At 47.0% G+C, this 20,879-nt stretch overlaps 1 protein-coding gene across 1 annotated transcript in view; it reads left to right on the top strand.

The window, feature by feature from the left end:
* LOC139239475 (solute carrier family 22 member 6-A-like) overlaps nucleotides 1-20,879 on the top strand; it is a 62,106-nt gene that overhangs the window by 32,491 nt on the left and 8,736 nt on the right. The window contains exons 5-8 of the mRNA XM_070868253.1: nucleotides 3,558-3,681; nucleotides 14,554-14,669; nucleotides 15,570-15,784; nucleotides 17,096-17,204. Of these exons, the coding sequence (XP_070724354.1) occupies nucleotides 3,558-3,681; nucleotides 14,554-14,669; nucleotides 15,570-15,784; nucleotides 17,096-17,204 (564 nt within the window). The remainder of the gene's footprint in view (nucleotides 1-3,557; nucleotides 3,682-14,553; nucleotides 14,670-15,569; nucleotides 15,785-17,095; nucleotides 17,205-20,879) is intronic.

Consider the following 20,879-nt stretch of genomic DNA (forward strand, 5'->3'; position numbering starts at 1 on the left):
CCCCACACCCAGTTGTCTCCTTTCCTGAGCAGCTTGTGCAAAGGCTCTAATACTGTGCTCAATTTGGGTAAGAAGTTACCGAAGTAATTGAGAAGACCCAGGAACGAACGCAGCTCCGTCACATTCTGGGGCCTGGGCGCATTTTTGATGGCCTCTGTTTTCGCGTCTGTAGGCCTGATTCCATCTGCAGCAATCTTTCCTCCAAGGAATTCGACCTCTGGTGCCATGAAAAAGCACTTCGAAAGTTTCAGCCTGAGTCCCACTTTGTCCAGACGACGCAGAACGTCTTCCAGATTGTGCAGGTGCTTGGCGGTGTCACGACCTGTGACTAGGATGTTGTCTTGGAATACCACGGTCCTGGGGACGGATTTCAATAGGCTCTCCATGTATCTCTGAAATATGGCTGCTGCCGAACAAATGCCAAAAGGGCATCTGTTTTAAATAAACAATCCTTTGTGCATGTTGATTCACCTAAGTTTCTTTGATGATTCAACCAGTTCCTGTGTCATGTAGGCCGACGTTGGATCCAATTTGGTGAACGATTTACCCCCGGATAGCGTTGCAAACAGGTCATCAGCTTTCGGTAGCGGGTACTGATCTTGTTTCGAAACTTGGTTGTTTGTGACCTTGTAGTCTACACAAATCCTGACCGTGCCGTCGCTCTAACACTGGAACAATGGGACTGGCCCATTCATTAAATTCGACCAGTGAGATGACCCCTCGCATTGTAGCCTGTCCAGTTCGAGCTCGACCTTTTCTCTCATCATGTGCGGGACCGTCCTGGCTTTGTGACGGATGGGCCTTGCGTCTGGGCCTAGGTGAATCTGCATCTTGGCTCCCTTGAAGTTGCCAATTCCCGGTTCAAAGAGTGAGGGAAATTTGCTCAGCACTTGAGCACACAAATCATCATCCGCTGATGACAAAGCTTTGATATCGTACCATTTCCATTTTATTTTCTCGAGCCAACTCCTGCCGAATAACGATGGGCCATTGCCCGGGATAATCCATAACGGTAGATCATGAACCGCTCCCTCGTACGACACTCTTACTGCTGCACTACCGATTACTGGTATGAGCTCTTTGGCGTAGGTACGCAAATTCGCATTTATTGGACTCAGCTTGGGTCTCTCTGCCTTGGTCTCCCACAGCTTTTCGAAAGTCCTCTGACTCATTATCGATTGATTCGCACCCGTGTCTAATTCCATGGATACCGGCACACCGTTTAATTTTACCTCCATTATTATCGGTTGGCTCTTTGTTAGGAACGCACGTACGCTATACACTTCCTCCTCGGAGCTCTCAAATGCCTCGGGCTGCATCGCCAGATCCACGTTGAATTGATCATCATCCACGTGGTGTGTCACAGCTCGCTTGCTCCGTTGCGGACACATCCGCGGAAGATGCCCTGTCTTCGCACACCCTCTGCATATATACTGCCTGAAGCGGCACTGATGGGGTCGGTGATTGCTCCCGCAACGCCAACACGTTGAGCTCGGATTTGTGCCCGATGGTGGGCTTTGAGCGGCTCCCATTCTCGCATACGCAGTCGATTAGGCCCTCGATGGCAAACTTTGAGCGGCTCCCGGTCTTGCTGACGCAGTCGAGTAGGCCCTGCCATGTGCAGCTCAGCCAGTCGTCGATACTTTTTGTACACAGTACTTGCCGTGGAGTTCCTGTTTTGTCGCGATATCTGCTTGGTGCTTTTCTGCGCGGACATGCAAGCCTGGACAATGGTGATGACCTTGCTGAGGTCGGCGTCTCTGCAGCCAGCAGCTTACTTAAGATCGCCTCATGGTTGACCCCGATCACGAAAAAGTCACGCAGCATGTCTTCCAACACAGGCCCAAATTTGCAAGGCCCTGCAAGACGTCTCAGGTCGGCAACAAATGCCGCTACGTCCTGGCCTTCTGGACGAACGTGCGTATAGAAGCGATATCCGGATATGAGGATTCCTTTCGTGGGTTTAAGGTGTTGCCGAGTTCTTCGTAATCCTTTTCTGTAGGAAGAGTGGGTGAGAGAAGATTCTTGATGAGTGCATAGATCGTGGGGCCACAGACGTTGAGAAGAACTGCCCTGCGCTTCTCTGCATCCTTGTCTTTGTTTAGGTCATTTACTACAAAGTACTGGTCAAGATGATCCGTGAACTTGCCCCAATCCGCTCCCTCATTGAATCTCTCGAGAATTCCAACAGTGCTCGATTTGCTGTGCTTGCCATACTTTCGCGTGGGTTCATATTTTCCTCGTCACCAGTTGTGATGTATGAAATGTTGCAATGAACTCCGTACTGTGAGCCAGTGACTAGGTGTAACCTGGTCAGTCTTTAATGGCTTCCAGAAGTGAAGATACAAAAGTGAAGTTCAGGTTATATACCGGGCCCAGCATGAGTGTACCTATGACCCTAGGACCTCCGACGGTAGTGCCCCCTGGTGGTGGGCAGACCTTATGTACATACATTACAGAAGCCATGCAGATGATTCTCTGGCTAGATAAGAATGAAACCAGGTGTGGGCAGTTCCATTCAGCTGGACAATAGAGGAGGGACATTGGAGGAGGACAGTGTGGGGCTGCAGCTAGGCTGAGAAAGATGCTGAAGGATAGTCATCTGTGACTGATTGAGGCCGTTTGGAAACGTGATTGGAGAGCTTCAAACAAGGAGTTGCAGAAAGTTTGGGAGGTGACCTTCAAGGACTTTGGTGAAGAAATGAAGGTTGGAGATAAGATGGTAGTTTGCAAGTACAGAGGGGTCAAAGATGAGAGTTCGGGCTAGAGCAGGGGAAACTCTTAGGGGAAGTGTGACCCCGTGGGCTAGGGGAAGAGAGGGATGCTGCAGAGGCAGCTGAACGGATGATCTCAATCGTAGAGACAGAGAAGTCCATTAGCTCCTCGCACTTGTTATTGGAAGTGAGGGTGGAGAAGGCAGCAGAGAGGGTTTAATAAGACGGTTGGTAGTCGCCGGATTCAGAGATGAGATACACACGTAGAAGTAGTAATAAGACAATGACAGATACAGATTGGAGACATGTGACAGCCACAATATTAAAAGTGTTCCATTTAGTACACACTTGCTATCATACTTCAGACATCACAGGTAATATTTAGTTTTCTCTCACTTGCTGTGACCAATCACAATGGGTGATTTGCCATACTATATTAAAAGTCCTGCATACAGTGCATGTTTCCTGTACACAGTAATCTTACTTACTGTGCCATGATTTTTCAGTCACACTTTCGCTTTCAACATTGTTAATTGGCTCAGAGTAAAGAAGCAGTAATTCAGAACCGAAGAGGTAGAGAATGTACAAATTAGTGACTGGAAAACTTATGAGAAACTATGAAGGACTTATTGCAACAACCATTCCTGAATGACCAGTCTTGCGAAACTACCTATAACAAAAACAATAAAAAATTAATTAAAATGAACCAATCAAAATGATCATATATCACTACAGAGATGAAGTTTGATTCCCGATTACCACACTCCCAATATTGTTCTGCTGAATTATCCCAAGGTTTCCTGGGAGTGCTTTTATTGCTAAGTATTGTGATCATTCTCACAGGTGGTTCCCAGAGTCTGCTCGTTGGCTCATTCTAAATGACAAGGCTGATGTCGCTCTGAAACAGCTAAAGAGGGTGGCAAAACTGAACGGCAAGGAGGCAGAAGGGGAAAAACTCACCATTGCAGTAAGTGCTGATGTTAAAAAAATGTTTTTCACTTACTCACCCCACTTGGTACACCATGGAACTCGTACTTTTACCCTCTTTACGAAGTGAAGGTAACTGGATGACATGTTTCTTTCTATTGCTTGCCTTATGAAGATATCAGAGTTTTAAATAGAGAGAAAGAGAGACATAAAAACAGAAAATGCTGGAAATCTCAACAGGTCAGGCAGCATCTGTGGAGAGAAGCAGAGTTAATGTATCGGGTCTGTGACCCTTCGTCAGAACTGGAAAAGTTTGAGATGTAACAGATTCTTAAGATAGGGTGGAAGACAGAAGAGATTAAGAGACAGTTGGTAGGGAGGAGGTAAAAACGAATCGCCTCCGTTTTGGATTCAGTAGGCCGGATCCCGTCTGCGGCAACCTTCCTGCCCAAAAACTCGACCTCTGGGGCCAAAAACACACACTTGCACTTCTTTAGTCGCAGGCCTACCCGGTCCAGTCGGCGTAGCACCTCCTCCAGGTTGTGGAGGTGGTCCTCGGTGTTTCGACCCGTGATAAGGGTGTCGTCCTGAAATACGATTGTTCCAGGGATGGATTTGAGCAGGCTTTCCAGGTTCCTTTGAAAGGTAGCGGCCGCTGATCGAATGCCAAATGGACACCTGTTGTAGACAAACAACTCCTTGTGCGTGGTGATGGTGGTCAGTAGCTTGGATTCTTCGGCCAGTTCCTGGGTCCTGGCTGAAGTGAGGTCCAACTTGGTGAACAGCATGCCGCCTGCCAGCGTGGCAAAAAGATCCTCCGCTCTCGGAAGCGGGTATTGGTCTTGTAGTGACACTCGGTTGATAGTGGCCTTGTAATTGCCACAGATCCTGACCGAGCCATCCATTTTTAGGACAGGGACGATAGGGTTTGCCCAGTCGCTGAATTCAACGGGCGAAATTATGCCCTCTCTTAGCAACCTGTCCAACTCACTCTCAATTTTCTCCCGCATCACAAATGGCACAGCTCTGGCTTTGTGGTGCACTGGTCTGGCGTCCGGGATGATGCGTATCACTACTTTGGTACCTTTGAAAGTCCCGACACCAGGTTGAAATAGTGACTCAAATTTCTGTAGGACCTGTGAGCATAAGCTTCGCTCCACAGATGAAATGGCGTGCATATCCCCCCATTTCCAGTTCATCTCGGCTAGCCAGCTCCGTCCCAAAAGCGCGGGACCATTTCCCGGGACAATCCAGAGTGGCAGCCGGTTCTTTGATCCATTATGTGTGACCACCAACATTGCACTGCCCAGCACTGGGATGATCTCTTTGGTGTACGTCCATAATTGCGTGTAAATGTGTTCTAGTTTGGGTCTGCTAGCTCTGAGTGGCCATAGTTTTCTCGAATTATTGGACACCCCTGTGTCCAGCGTACCGGGATGCTGTTTTATAGGACTTTCATCATCATAGGTGGCATTTTGGTATATGAGCTGTGGATGTTTGCCACATGAACCCGCTGAACTTCAGTGTCCATTGCTTTGTCCCAAGCATCAACCTGCCTTGCAGACCTCTCTTCTGGTTCATCTGCCTCGTAAATTAGCCTTGCTGTGGGTTTCCTGCACATTCTGGCAAAATGTCCACTGAAGTTATAATTTCTACAAATAAGTTGTTGAAACCTACAGGTTTTTGCACCATGTCTGCCCCCGCACCTCCAGCATGAGCTGAGATTGTTGTGAACAAACGAGCTGTTACCAGGCATTCTTCTCTGATTATCTCTTTGATTACTCTTGAGCATTCTGTTGGTGGGTGTCAATGGCCCCATCCTGGGACGCATTGTCCACTGGGATGGCGTAAATGTCCGTTCAACCTGCCATTGTCTCTGTTGAGGACCCACTCTAGAGTCTGTTGCTGCCTGGGTGGTGTCGAATTGCCCTTGTCTGCCTGCGGGGTTCTGAGTCGCGTTTACAATGTTAACTCCATGATCCATCGCCACGTTGGAAGCAGAGTTGTGCGCATATATTATCTTGGTTTCCTCCTCCCCTGCCATGAAGTCTGAGCCATCAACGCCGCCGCTTCCAAGGTCAAGTCCTTGGTCTCAATTAGCATTCTGAAAATCCCAGCATGACCAATGCCCTCAATAAAGAAATCCCTTAACATCTCCCCCCTGCAGGCGTCTGTGAACTTACAGAGGCTGGCCAAGCGGCGAAGGTCCGCAACGAAATCCGGTATGCTCTGATCTTCCCAATGTCGGTGTGTATAGAATCGGTGTCGGGCCATGTGTATACTGCTCGCCGGTTTGAGGTGCTCACCGATCAGTTTGCTGAGCTCTTCAAAGGTTTTGTCCGCCGGCTTCTCGGGTACGAGCAGGTCTTTCATCAGCGCGTACGTCTTAGGTCCACAGCTGGTCAGTAGATGCGCCCTTCGCTTGTCAGCCGCTGCATCTCCCAGACAGTCCTTTGTGACAAAACTCTGCTGGAGCCTCTCAACGAAATCGTCCCAGTCCTCACCAACATAGTACCGTTCCTCTGTGCTACCGATGGCCATCCTCGTGAGTCATTGATTCCTATTTCTCGTCGCTAAATGTAATGTCCTTGCACTCTACTATAAATTCACACGAGGCACATTCTGCAGACAAGGTCACTTTGTGACCCGAACCTTTATTCACAGGACCAGGAAGTGATGACCCTGCGTGGGACCTCCCTTTATATATCTGCATGACCAGGTGAGGAGTGTCTCCCACAAGTTCACCCCCTGTGGTCAAGGTGTGCATTTCTTAGGTGTATACAGTATGCAGTGTTGTTACATGAAGGTTACAGTTACATGAAGGTTACATACATGACAGTAATGGAACAAGTTAAGAAACAAAAGAGTCTAGATGTGGAATCATCACCAGCTGCCATGGGAAAGAGAAAAAAAGGGGGGTGGGGTTTGTAAAAAAAAAGGGAAAAAAATATGGGCAACGGTTATGGTCTGAAATTGTTGAACTCAATGTTGAGTCTACAAGGCTGTAAAATGCCTAAACGAGAGAAGAGGTACTGTGCCTTAAGCTTGCGTTGTGCTTCATTGGAACAGTGGAGGAGGCCAGAGAGGTCCGAGTGGGAGTGGAGTGGAGAATTAAAGTGAAGGCGACCGGACAATCGGGGTCTTGCTTACGGACTAAATGGAGGTGCTCTGCAAAGCGGTCACCCAATCTGCGTTTTGTCTCCCCAATGTAGAGGAGACCACATCGTGAGCAGTGAATGCAGTATACTAAATTGATAGAAGTACAAGTAAATCGCTAATTCACCTGGAAGGAGTATTTGGGGCCCTGGACAGTTGGTAGGGAGGAGGTAAAAAGGCAGGTGATGCATCTCCTGCGCTTGCACGGGAAGGTGCCGTGGGAAGGGGTGAGGCTGCTGGGGGTGATTTCAGAGTGGACCAGGGTGTCGTGGAGGAAGCGACCCCTTCGGAATGCTAAGAGGGGAGGGGAGGGGAAGGGAAGATGTGATTGGTGATGGGATCATGCTGGAGGTGGCGGAAATGGCAGAGTATAACAACATAAGAAATAGGAGCACGAGTAGACCATTTGACCCCTCGAGCCTGCTCCGCCATTTAATAAGATCATGGCTGATCTGATCATGGACTCAGTGCCACTTCCCTGCCCGCTCCCCATAACCCTTTATTCCCTTATTGCTCAAAAATCTGTCTATCTCTGCCTTAAATATATTCAGTGACCCATCCTCCACAGCTCTCTGGGGCAGAGAATTCCATAGATTTACAACCCTCTGAGAGAAAAAATTCCTCCTCATCTCAGTTTTAAATGGGTGGCCCCTTATTCTGAGACTTAGTTTCCCCTGAGTGGCCCCTGAGTTTTAGTTTCCCCTATGAGTGGAAATATCCTCTCTGCATCCAACTTGTCGAGCCTTCTCATTATCTTATATGTTTCGATAAGATCACCTCTCATTCTTCTGAACTCCAATGAGTATAGTCCCAAGCTACTCAACCTATCTTCATAAGTCAACCCCCTCATCTCTAGAATCAACCTAGCAAAACCTTCTCTGAACAGCCTCCAATGCAAGTATATCATTCCTTAAATACGGAGACCAAAACTGCACGCAATACTCTAGGTGTAGCCTCACCAATACCCTGTACAGTTGTAGCAGGACTTCGCTGCTTTTATACTCTATTCCCCTTGCAATAAAGGCCAACATTCCATTTGCCTTCCTGATTACTTACTGTACCTGTATAATAACTTTTTGTGTTTCATGCACAAGGACATCCAATTTTTCTCCATTTAAATTATAATTTGCTTTTCTATTTTTTCTGCCACAGTGGATAACCTCACATTTTTCTGTATTATACTCCATCTGCCAAATTTTTGCCCACTCACTTAGCCTGTCTATGGCTGAGACTTTCCAATTTTTTTGCATCGATACCGCCCTCTTAACATCCATTTTAATGCTGAGATGAAGTATAACGCCCAGATAGCACCCATTTAGCAACAAGATGAAAACTAACACCCATGTATCACTCACTTATCGCCCAGTGTTACTTTCGGCATGTATTTAATGGCAAGAATTAATAATACTGCCCGCCCACTTTTTTTTGCCGTAAAGTTCAGAACGGGTGAAACTAATGCCCACAATATCACCGAGCGTTAGTTTTGGTACCTCGGCCACATATTGCCGAAAATATCACTCGCCGAATAACCCACTGAGAAAAAGTTGCCCTCACCTGAACTAAACCCAGCGGTATGGACGCCATGTTGTAAATCGGAGGTCGGTTCATATAAAAGGCTGCTTCAAGTTCTGGGGAGTTTTGATGTACTGTGCAGTTCTTTTAAGGTGATTTGAACATCTGAACAAACATCTTATTATACTGTGGACGATTTGAATTTATTTTAGGTGTTTTAGTAGGTAAATTTATTGCTTGTGAACAATAGGTATAATACTGATTGTGATTGTAATGGAGCCTGTAATTTCTCATCCTGTCTTGATGGCTACCCATATGCTACAGACTAGAGATGGCAAAAGGTATATTCAAGAGCATTATGTGCCCAGTCAAAGGGGTGGCACACAGAGGAGGAGGACGAAAACTTACACCCCACACCCTTACAGAGAGAAGCAGTCTTATCTGAGACAATGTGCAACAAGGTTAAGTGAAATAAAAAACATTTAATGAGAACATTTGTATAAAATCATAATTATAACTGTAAAAAACATCCCAGCCCACCCCCACCTCACCCAACAAATTGATGACATTTATATCATTCATAAAAGTGTTCACATTTCAAACAAAACTTCATAATCAAAGAACACAAAAGCAAAAAAACAAGGTACCCCCCCTCCCCCCTAACCTCCCAACAAAATAGCAACAACATCAAAATATTGTGACCAATAACCTCACTTTTCTTCCCCACCCCCCTTCTCCTCCCCACCTCTACTCCTTCTGCTTCCGATCCTTACTCCAAGCCACCTTGCCGAGGAGCTCCTCAGGCGCTGCTTCATTGGGGGGGGATGACGGCAGAACCGCTGGTTGGCCGGATACAGGAGAGGACGGTCCCTGGCTATCACCTCCGGGGCCTCCGCCATCCGTGGTTATAGCAGACATGCTGGCCAGCTGTTGGGATATGCCCTCCATTGTCTGGAGGATCTGCTGACCTATCTCAACACTCCTCCTGGAGAAGTGTACCATGTCCCTGCTCAGATTTGCCATTCGTGGAGCAGACCTGCTGCGTCGAACCAACCTCCGCGTGATCGGTGCCGTCATGGAGACACCTCGGGTGCCCTTCGGCAAGGTGCTTGGGCCCACTACCTCCACGGTGGAGGAGGGCATGGCCGCAGGAGCACTAGATGTAATCGGTCTTGACTACATTATGGAGCTTGGCGATGCACACTCCTCGAAGTCCACACTACCATCCGTGGAGAAGGCACCCTGCAGCTCCACGGGTGCTAATTGAGGCTCCTCATTACCAGATGGACGATCGTCCGGCGAGTCCAGCCCCGTACGCCCACCTTCTTGGCTCGGTGGCGTTGCATAGGCCGCGCTGCTGAATGAGCTACAAAACGTAAATGAGGTTATTACAGGAGAAGGGGGTGCTAGGGTCACAAGGTGATTCCAACACTACACACAGCATATGCACGACAAAAGCACCACCGCTATCAAAATCATCACAGACATCACATTTCATGACCATGACCAAATTCTGCATTGCAATGATTCTCATGAAGCCATCATTATTTAGAGAACACTTTTATCAATCGTCTATCATATATTATTGGTCAGATATGAGTGGGTGTGGCATCTATTGACTTTACATCACGCAATCGTGTATACTTTACTCACGTGGCATCACATCAGGTTCTGCTGCTGCATGCATGGCCGACTGGGGGGTGGCTCTCCACTAGTGCCAGCACCTGCTCCTCGATGTCGGTGATGACTGATGGCCCACCACCCGTTCACCTCTGCTCGGCCCTATTCTTCGAACGCTTCGAAAGGTAACAACAGCACGACATGGCATGAGATCATTGCGTGAGATCATTGCTAGGTATTGTCACAAAGACTGATACAACACATAACTGACAGATTTAATCATGATTATTTCGAAAATTATCATTCTTTACCAAGAGAAGTACACCATCAATGCAGGCTTTGAGTAAAACATTCCCGGTATAAGTGCAAGACATCACATCTGATTTTAATCACTCATTACACTTACAATTCAATTTATATAAATGTAAATAAATGTAATACTTACTCTGGCGGATCCGACAAGGTCGTTCCAGCGCTTGCAGCACTGGTTGCCCTCATGTACCTCGTTCATCACCGACGAGAGCACCTCAGCTATGTCGGCCCGTATCTTCTGGTAGACCTTTGGGGTGGGCTTTCCACCCATACCCCGGGTTAATTGACCCCAGCGCGACTCCATCTCCAATAGGAGGGGTGCATTTGTCTCGTCGGAGAATCTCTGAGCTTGTTTTCGTCCTTCCAATAGCTCCTCTCCCACCTCACTGCCTTCGCCAGCATCCTCAGTCTCCACAGCGTGCTGTGTCACCTCCTCCATCCCTTCCATTTTAACTATATTTTTTTGCGTGCTGTGTCGCCTCCACCATCCCTTCCATTTTAACTACATTTTCTTGCCCAAAAACTCCGTGGGAACAACATTATTTGTGCTCAAAAGTCTTTTTGCTGCTGGTAAATCTCCCTCCTACCTCCCACAACAGCCAAACAAGCACACAACATACCCACAAATGCTTTCAGGTCCTCTCTGCTCCCTCTCTCTCTCTCTTCTTCTGCACATGTATTGATGACCCCTGACCTCCTGAAATGCGGGAAACGACCATTGCCATGGCGTTGCAATGGATGCCGACAGTTTACGGCAGAAGGTCAAAGAATTTTACGCTAATGCCCATTTTATAAAATAGAAAGTTGGGGTTTTGAAAATGGACGATAATCCAGCAATCTCAAAACACATATTTCCCGCCAACGCTGGAAATAACGTCCATTTTTGTGCGATCTGCACAAAAGTGGAAAGTCTGGCCCCATATCTCTTTGCAGATTTTTTGTGTCCTCACAATTTGCTTTCCCACCCATCTTTGTATCGTCAGCAAACTTGGGGTCCTTGGCTTTATTAATAGAGGCATAGGGGTGGAAATTAGAGTGAGGCATATTAAGGTGCTAATGGCGGCAGGATGGTATATTTTGCGCCAAAAAAAGGCTTACGACGGCAGCCAACAAATTTGCTTCCAGTGCGCTGAGCGCGGAGTGGAGCGCTAAAGGAGACGTTCCACACCTCTCTTAGAGCGCTAGGCATGGTGAGCAACTGAAAATCCGTTGCTAAAGAGCCGGGCTTGTAGCACCCTAAGAGAGGCATTGACTGTGCCGCGCGGCATGACTGCCAGCACTCACGGCTCCGACCCCTTTAGCGCCCCTGTTCCGACCCGTTGCAGGAGCGTTAAGCAACAGAATTTCTACCCTATAGAGTGGAAAAGCAAGGAAGTTACGTTAAACCTTTATAAAACACTGGTTAGGCTTCAACTGGAGTATTGTATTCAATCTGGGCACCACATTTTAGTAACAATGTCAAGGCCTTAGAGTGAGCACACAAGAGTTTTATTAGAATGTTACCAGGGATGAGGGACTTCAGTTATGTGGAGAGAGTTTAGAAGCTGAGAGCAGAGAAAGTTAAGAGGAGATTTGATAGAGGTGCTTAAACTCAGAGTAAATAAGGAGAAACTGCTTCCATTGGCAAAAGGGTCGGTAACCAAAGGACACAGATTTAAGATGATAGGCTAAAGAACAAGAGTCGACATAAGGAATTTATTTTATACAGTGAGTTGCTGTGATTTGGAATGCATTGCCTCAAAGGGTGATGGAAGCAGATCCAATAGTAACTTTCAAAAGTGAATTGGATTAATATTTGAAGTGAAAAAAATAACAGGGCTGTGGGGAAAGAGCAGGGCAGTGGGTCATATTGGATAGCTCTTTCAAAGAGTCTGCTCTAGTACAATGGGCCAAATGGCCTCCTTCGGTGCTGTCTCATTCTATGATTCTATTCACAACTCCAGGTACATACTCAGACAGGACTAGGGGTGGCACAAGAGACAAGAGCTGTGTTTTAGTGACGTTTAAACTGATGGGAACAGTTAAAGGGGAGTGTCTGAATGAGGAGTCCAAGGGCCCAAGTTTCCACATGATTTGCGCCTGATTTTTAAGAGCAATTGGTGAAGAACTGACTATCTTAGAAATCGCAATTCTCCACATTTTTTTTTCTGCAGTTCTAGTCAGGTAGAACAGTTTCACTTTGGAACAGAATTTTTTCTTCAAAAGGGGGCGTGTCCGGCCACTGACGCCTGATTTCAAAGTTTCCACAGTGAAAACGTACTCCAAACTAAGTTAGAATGGAGCAAGTGAAGATTTTTGTAGAACTGAAAAAACCTGTTCTACACATTAAAAAATCAGGCGCAGGTTACAAATTAGGCGTCCAGAACGAGGTGGGGGGGAGGGGGGGAAGGGAAGTCATTAAATTCTACAATAAATACTTATTTATACTTATACAAATATTAGACAAATAAATCCAACCTGAATAAAAATTTATAAGCAAAGAAAAGATTAAATAAACCATCTTCCTACCTGTGTGAAAGTGCTTCAGCCAGGGAGAATGCTGCAGGAAGCCTCACAAAACGAGGCAGCTGTTCCCGAAGGCGGGCGGGCGGAAGGGAGGGAGGGAACCGACCGAACGTGGGGGGGAGGGGGGGGGGGAAGGAAGCCGTTCCAGACGGCGGGCGGGAGGGAGGGAACCGACCGACCGAACGCAGCGGGGGGGGGGGGGGAGGAAACCGTTCCAGACGGCGGGAGGGAGGGAAGGATAGAAGGAGACAGAAGGCTGCAGGAAGCCTCAGAAATTGAGGAGCCATTTCCCGACGGCAAAAGGGGGAGGTCGTCGGGAAACAGCTGCCTCAACTTTCTGAGGCTTCCTGCAGCCTTCTCAGTGCTGATGTGCTGATGGCAATGTGCTTTTATTAAAAAATGTTCAAAAACTAAACAGCTACAAAGAACTACAAAAATGGCCGAGTGCCAATGTTTCCTTCACACTGCGCGTGTGCGAACGCTCCAACGCGCACGCGCAGCGTTGCCGGCAGGAAAAAAACTAATTTAAATGGTACCCGCCCCCTCCCACTTACAAAATCGGCGCGAGTGTAGGCTCCGCCCCCCTGGGCGCCGCGCCAAACGGACAAGCCGCTGCAGGGCGCTCCAGAATCGCGAGTTTTTTTTCCGGCGCCGTTTTAGGTGCAAAAAACGGGCGCCCAGCTCGGAGGGGCGCCCGTTTTTTATCATGTGGAAACTTGGGCCCCAAATACCAGAAGGCTTCTGGAATGCCTTAAAGGATATCTCAACCCATCAGTAATCTTTGCCAGGGCTGAACGGTAAGTTCTGCAGACAAGTGACAGAATGGCCCAGCGTCCAGCCCTTTGTTTAAGTTGAGGTGGTGCTTGTGAAGATGGATGCCCTCTGAGCTTCTCATACATCAGCACAGTATCGTACTGGCAAGAATGGGTAGCAAGGTTTCAGGCCACAGCTGACTCTGATTTTAGATTCCTCCCCTCTCCCCTCCCCCCGATGACTCTTTAGGTCGCTCCAAGGCCAGCTATTTAGCAAATCTTTTGTTGCAGGGTAGCCTCAGGTCTCATTACAGCAGATGGCACAGCTCGACATCTACCACAGACCCAGGCACTGAGAAGATAGATTCCCACAGGCATTCCCAGGTGGTTTTGCCAAAGAATACTGAAATGGTTGGAAGTATTTTGGCACGTGAGCCTAAATAGGCACTGGCTCCTGATCACCTTGACCTTTTAGACCTCATGGAGCACCTGCCTGTAGGTTTGCCTGAGGATGCCTTCCTTCATGCAATATTATGCTATGATTATCAAAAACCTTCCAGCAGAATTATTAATCAGGCACTCACATCTCATAGTGCCACAAGTGGGAAAATAAATTAAATTCCTGAAACAATTTCTCTAAAATCTATGGAGCACCCGTCTGCAGGTTTTCCTGAGGACGCCTTCTGCCTGGTTTCCATGGAGGTACTGGGAACTCAGTATTCAGCATGCCCATGATCCAAGAAATAGTGCTGCACTCTTACTCATCCGCTTTTGAATATGCTAATAAACTGCTACCTCCTTCACACTCGAAGCTCCTACACCTATTCCTGGCCTGTCCAGATGATACAGCAGGGCCAGAAACTAAACCCAAAGGGAATCTTCCAGAACTGATCTGTCAGACTTCTCAACTGCCGCTACCCAATTTTCGCCCAAATCGGGATGCGAAGACCAAAATTACTCCAATTAAAGTAATGAATCTATCACAGGCTGAATATTCAAAAAAAAGCGCAATGCTCAGTGCAGATGTGCCATTTCATTGTGTGTGTTTTTCGTAGACCCTCAAATCGAGTATGGAGAAAGAGCTGTCAAACACCAAAGGTTCCTACAGTGTGTTAGATCTGTTCCGGACACCCGTAATGTGCAAGACAGCATGTTGTACCATGCTTGTTTGGTAAGTTATCAGATAATTCATTCTTGTAACTAGGTGTGAAGTGGTGGCCATTCACGAAAAATGCCGGTGAGAAAAAGAAAGCAGGAAGAAATGGATGGGGAACAAACAGGCAAAGAACTAAGGGGGCGAAATTGCCCCTTTAAAAACCCCCGTTAGCACCTCCGGGGAGCGCAAATGACACACAAGGCAGTTTTCGCCCGGGGGTGCTAATGCATCCAGGAAAATTGCCTGGGAGGTTTCGGAGGTGCTGCCTCAGCAGTGTTGTCCTCTGTGGATAGCGCCCCGGGCCGCCGAGCAACCGGCGATGTCTTAATACCTCGCAGAGGATATTGCCCCAGGGGCTGCGAGAGGATGTCAACACCAGCTTCAGCGGTTGGAAGCTGGTGGACATTCGCTCTTGGAGCGCTGATTAAAGATGAGGGGCTGCCATCTTTGTTTGTCAGACGATTCTTGGGTGCCGGGTTACTGGCCCAGTCACACGCTGTCCTAATGACCCAGTGGCGGCCATCAAATAGCCTGCAGAGTGTGCAGCAGCCCTCCCCTTTAATCGAAGGGGAGCGCGTTAGCGCCACAGTAACGCCCCGGGACGCGCCTCCAAAGGAAGTGGAGCGTAGGAGCTAGCATTCAGCTTCCTTTGAGAGGCGGTTGGCCCAATTTATCATCGGGGGCTGGACTTCTGCACTGGCCGCTCAAAGACCTGGCCCCGAAAGGTTACCGCCCCCAATCAGGGCGAGGGGCAATTTCGCCCCCTAAGATTGTTACAAAATGATTGGTTTCCTCTGAAGCCAAATAGACGATTGATAAGGCGGTTGGAATGGAGAAGTTGCAAATAACATTTCCAGCCACAGAAATAATGTGGATATGATAAAAAAAATCTGATTCTACTTTTTCCTGCAACAGGTTTTCAACAAGTTTTTCATATTATGGGCTATCGATCGATCTGCAAGGGTTTGGAGTTGATATTTATCTCATCCAAGTCATCTTTGGAGCTGTTGACATTCCAGCAAAACTTGTTGGTGTTTACACCATGAGTCATATAGGCAGACGGTTCACACAAGGCACCTCCCTCATCCTGGCAGGGAGCATTATAATAGCAAACATCTTTATCCCAAAAGGCAAGTTCTTATAATTATAATCCTTTTTCCCACAAAGGGAATTGTATCCATGTCACTCTTGTCATGCAGGAGGATAGGAAACATAGACACCATTGTCAGTTCCTCTGATGGCCTAGTGATTGTATGAAGCTGTATAGATCGGAAGGTCCAGGATTTGATTTCTGCAACATGCTAAGTTAGCTAAACTCAGCAGGGGTAGCAGTTGGCATGCTGCAATTGATCAAAGTGTCCTAGGACTAACAAGTGGGAAGAATCAGTCAGGGTTCCTGCTCCTCATTCCTACATAATGATCTTCACTCCCCCCCCCCCGGCCCCCACCCCGCAAGAAGATGCTCGTCTGTGAGAACAAGATGTTGCTGCCACCTCTGCAACCATACCCAAGCAGAAGTTGGTTCATCAAGAAAGCAGCAGAGAAACAAGAACATTGGAGGGGAAAATAGATGCCATCTGCCCAGAACAACTGACAACGGTGATCTATCACTGGCCAAAGAGGAACACAGATGCAAGAGCCACTGCAGGTCCCATTCTTCCTCTTTGTTGTACAGTTGTCTACTTACTAACCTATCAAGATTAGTGACTGTCCATCTCATTCCAACTACCAGCAAGTTATGGGTTTTAAATCACTAAGCTGTCAAGAGATTCTGAACAGCTCAATCTATGCGCATTGGAAAAATAAAAAAACTGGAGAAGGGGAGAACATGAAACTGAGAATCAGTGAAGTGCAAGTGGACATCTTTTTACTGAACCTGAAGATAACAAGCTAGGTATGAGCTGAACATCATTTACAGAGTAATTAATTCATCATTAGAGATGATAACTTGCATTGAATGTAGGCTGTGTTCAAATGTTCAAAAAATAAAGAGACAGGACCTTTTAGTTGACAGATTAGAGAAATACAGGTTAGGTCCCATGTCAGGAAGAGGACATACGTGTTCATGCACCATGTGCCAAGAAAATCCCAGGTTGATCCCTGAGCTGTGCTGAGTTGTGGTAAGAGTGTTACACTTGGTTTCAGCATACCTTGGTTAGCGAGAGGAAAAATCAACCAGGATTTTCATTCCTCATCATTAAACAATGATTCCTGCTGAAAGTGCTTGTGTGCACATCATATCAGGCATAGAAATCTTTCTATTTTTAACCAATCGGTTAATGTTTCTGCTGGAATTCCTGTAAATTCTATTTTCAGATTTGATTAATTAAAATCGATTAATAAATGTTAAAATATCAAGAAGATACATTTCAGCCAAACATATTAATCAATTCATTAAAATAGCAGACAGTGAAATTTCTGTCTCTCCACCTCGCTTACAGAATTGCAGGCCACACGAACTGCATTTGCTGCTGTTGGGAAGGGATGTCTTGCTGCTGCATTCAGCTGTTGCTATCTCCACGTAGGTGAACTCTACCCAACTGTGGTCAGGTGAGTACTCCTGTTGCATTTGAACAAGGTCAGTAACAGCATTTACAATCATCAGGATAGAGCTCTGACAATAGACTGGTGAGTAAAGGCTCCGCTCAGCGATTCAGACCAGGTTTGATTCAATAGAACCATACAAGTTTACCACATAGAAGGCCGTTTGGTCCATTGTATCTGTGTCGCCTCTTTCCTAGAGCAATCCAAAACAAATCCCACTGTTCCACCCTCTCCCTATAGCCCTACATTTCCCTCTGCTCCAAATATATATCCAATTTTCCCTTAAAAGATGAATTGCCATCTTTCTCAACCATTAACTGTGGCAAAGTATTCCATGTACCAAGACATTTCTTCTAATCTCTCTCCTCATTCTCAATAATCACTAGCACTGACTCCCAACCAGAGGAAATAGTCTTTCCCTATTCACTCTATCAAAACCTTTCATAATTAAAATACCTCAATTAAATCTCCTCTTAGCCTTCTCTGAGCCAATGGAAATAGTCCCAGTATCTCATCTCTCCTCACGACGAATTTCCGATCACTGGCATCATCCTTCTATCTGCAGTCACACTTTCAGGAAATTATGTTTGTGAATCATTAGGTCTCTGTTTACCCACACTATCTCCATCTTTCCACTGAGTGTGTATTTGCATTCATTGTTTTTCCTCCCAAAATGTATTACCTCACAGTTACCTGCATTAAATTGCATTTTCCACTTGTCTGTCCATTGCACGAACCTATCTATTTCTGAGCCATCAGCTAATTTCCAGATTGCATCCCCTATACACAATTCCAATTTATCTATATAATAACCAACAACAAAAATGGACCAGCCCTGATCCATGGAGTACACCACTTCCAATCTTTCACCAATTCGAACAACACCCATTTACCCTAATGATTTGTTGCCTATCCATCAACCAACTTTCTATCCAGACTTCCACATTTCCTCATACCATATAGAATCATAGAAGTTTACAGCGCGGAATTTATCTAACAAATTTCTTGTGAGACACATAGGGCTGGATTTTCAGTTGTCTATTGCCTCAGTTAGTAGCCAGTGGGGCATTAATGGGCACCTAAGAGGTTACCGACCAGGAGTGTAGCTTTTAGTGCCCCGACCGAAAATGTATTACTCAACCAGTGGCGCAAACCATTAGTGCCTGGCTGCTGATGATCATTCCGATCATAACGTAATCCTGGTGCAACACGCACGCTTGCGCCCCAGTCGGCAATTTTAGTGCACGCGCTTCATTGAGCAATCGCCAATAACAATGTCTGAAAAAACAGTCAGTATAGGCTTGCAGAGTTGTTAGCTGGTGGCTACTTAAAGGGACGAGGAAGTGCTTCCCTCAGCGGTCACAGTCAGTGCAACGTTTACACACAGCACAGTGTGTGAGCCTCCAAGTTTGCAGCGGCAGACAGACATAACAGTACAGCTTGAAAACAAGTGATTTTGAAAACTTTAATGGGTGCATTACTATGCTGCGCCTTTAAGATTCAGCTTTTCACGAGATCTGATTCGGAGTTCTATGCTTGCGCAATGGGCCCATAAAATGTACCAACCAAACTTTTGTTAGCGCCCTCCCAGTTCTGGTGTGCAACGGCTGATTTATCGCCCCGGTCAGCTCTTCGACCGATTCTGACACAAACTTTGTCAAGGCGCTAAAAGTACCGCTCCGCCTGGATTAATGCCGCAACAGAGGTGCGACCGAATTTCTCCCCCCTTATCGAACTTTCTGAAAATCAGTATACATTACATCTATTTCATTTGCTTTACCTCACCACTCAGTCACTTCTTTGACAACATTTCTGTTAAATTTATTTGCTAACTTTACTGGACAATTACTGGGGCCAAACCCCTACTTATCCACACCCTTTTAAATCTTTCTATTGCATGTGTACTTGCATTCTTTGACAAAACATTGCTTTTTTCCAGTCCAGCATTCTGATCTTTGACTCTTCCAGCTGGATATTGCGGGGAGTCAGTTGGCGCAATCGGTGGCAGGCCGGGTGGGTCAGTATACCGCTGTGGACCCGTTGCCACGTGCCTTTTCCAGATGTCGGGTCTGTCGGTGCTGGGCAGTCCCGACACGCAGCGGCAGGGGAGGCAATTAAAATTATTAGTAGCTTGTTACAGCAACATAACAATGTTTTTTTCCAAGCTTTTTGGATTCTTTACACAAGTCTCCATCCAGTCTAACACCCACCGGACACAGGGCATCAGCACCCGACCATATTACTGCCCGGGAGGTCAGGGATGGCCTCACCATGGTCAGATTGACGTTGTATACCCTGGCTGCTACATGATGCGCGAGGTTGGCACCACCCCATACCAACACCATATCATCATCATCGTAGGCAGTCCCTCGGAATCGAGGAAGACTTGCTTCCACTCTAAAAATGAGTCCTTAGGTGGCTGAACAGTCCAATACGAGAACCACAGTCCCTGTCACAGGTGGGACAGACAGTGGTTGAGGGAAGGGGAGGGTGGGACTGGTTTGCCGCACGCTCCTTCCGCTGCCTGCGCTTGGTTTCTGCACGCTCTCGGCGACGAGACTCGAGGTGCTCAGCGCCCTCCCGGATGCACTTCCTCCACTTAGGGCGGACTGGTCTTTGGCCAGGGACTCCCAGGTGTCTGTGGGGGATGTTGCACTTTATCAGGGAGGCTTTGAGGATGTCCTTGTAACATTTTCTCTGCCCACCTTTGACTCGCTTGCCGTGAAGCAGTTCCGAGTAGTGCCGAGTAGAGACTTTGGGAGTCTCATGTCTGGCATGCGGACAATGTGACCTGCCCAGCGGAGCTGATCAAGTGTGGTCAGTGCTTCAGTGCTGGGGATGTTGGCCTGGTCGAGGAAGCAACACCATATAGCAACCCTACAATGCCCAGGCCATTCCTTTCACATTCATCACTATTGCAGGGGGTACGTTATGTCTCGCCATTCACTGCAACTCAGTAAGCCACTTCCAAAGGTGCACACAAATCTGTCCAAGAACACAAATCTGTCCAAGAAAATAAAGGTTTCAATGTATGACATCACATTAAGAGAAACTCTACATGAAAATGGCATAAAACACACAAGTGACTACCCTTATGTGTTGTTAGTTGGTATGATTGCACTTGGGTGAGGGGTGGCGAGTGACATGGGAATGTGAAAATGTAGGTAGAGAGGGATGGGTGGAGGTGCAAAGTAAGCTGGTGTGAGTAAGCATGTGCAGGTGTAGGGTAGAGAAGGCAGAGTGATGGGGATGTGATGAGAGGCACAGCACGATGAGGATGAGTGCAGCTTTGTACCAACATTTCATGATCTACTGAGATCATTGAAACATTTGTGGCACTGCACACAGGTCCTCCTGACAACATCCCTGCATGTGCCCTCCTCTGCAATGTGCAACCAGGCTGTGCTGATCACCTGGGGAGGTGTCTTCCGCCCATGGGAAGGGAAGACAACCTCCCTGTGTGCTGTGACACCCTCATAAGTGTTGGAGGGAATCATGGAACTCTGTGCAGTGCTTGACAGTGTTTGCAGCTTCAGAACTCTGACAGCACAAATGTCAAAATAAATTTGGCCATGGTACCTTTAAGGAAACTAGCTAATGAGATGTCATTAAATGATGTCACCAGACCCTGCTTCCTCTATTTGGCCGGGAAACGCGCTGGCGGGCTTAACAAGCCCAATC

Source organism: Pristiophorus japonicus, chromosome 27 (genome assembly GCF_044704955.1).
Source record: "Pristiophorus japonicus isolate sPriJap1 chromosome 27, sPriJap1.hap1, whole genome shotgun sequence".
Lineage (NCBI taxonomy): Eukaryota > Metazoa > Chordata > Chondrichthyes > Pristiophoridae > Pristiophorus > Pristiophorus japonicus.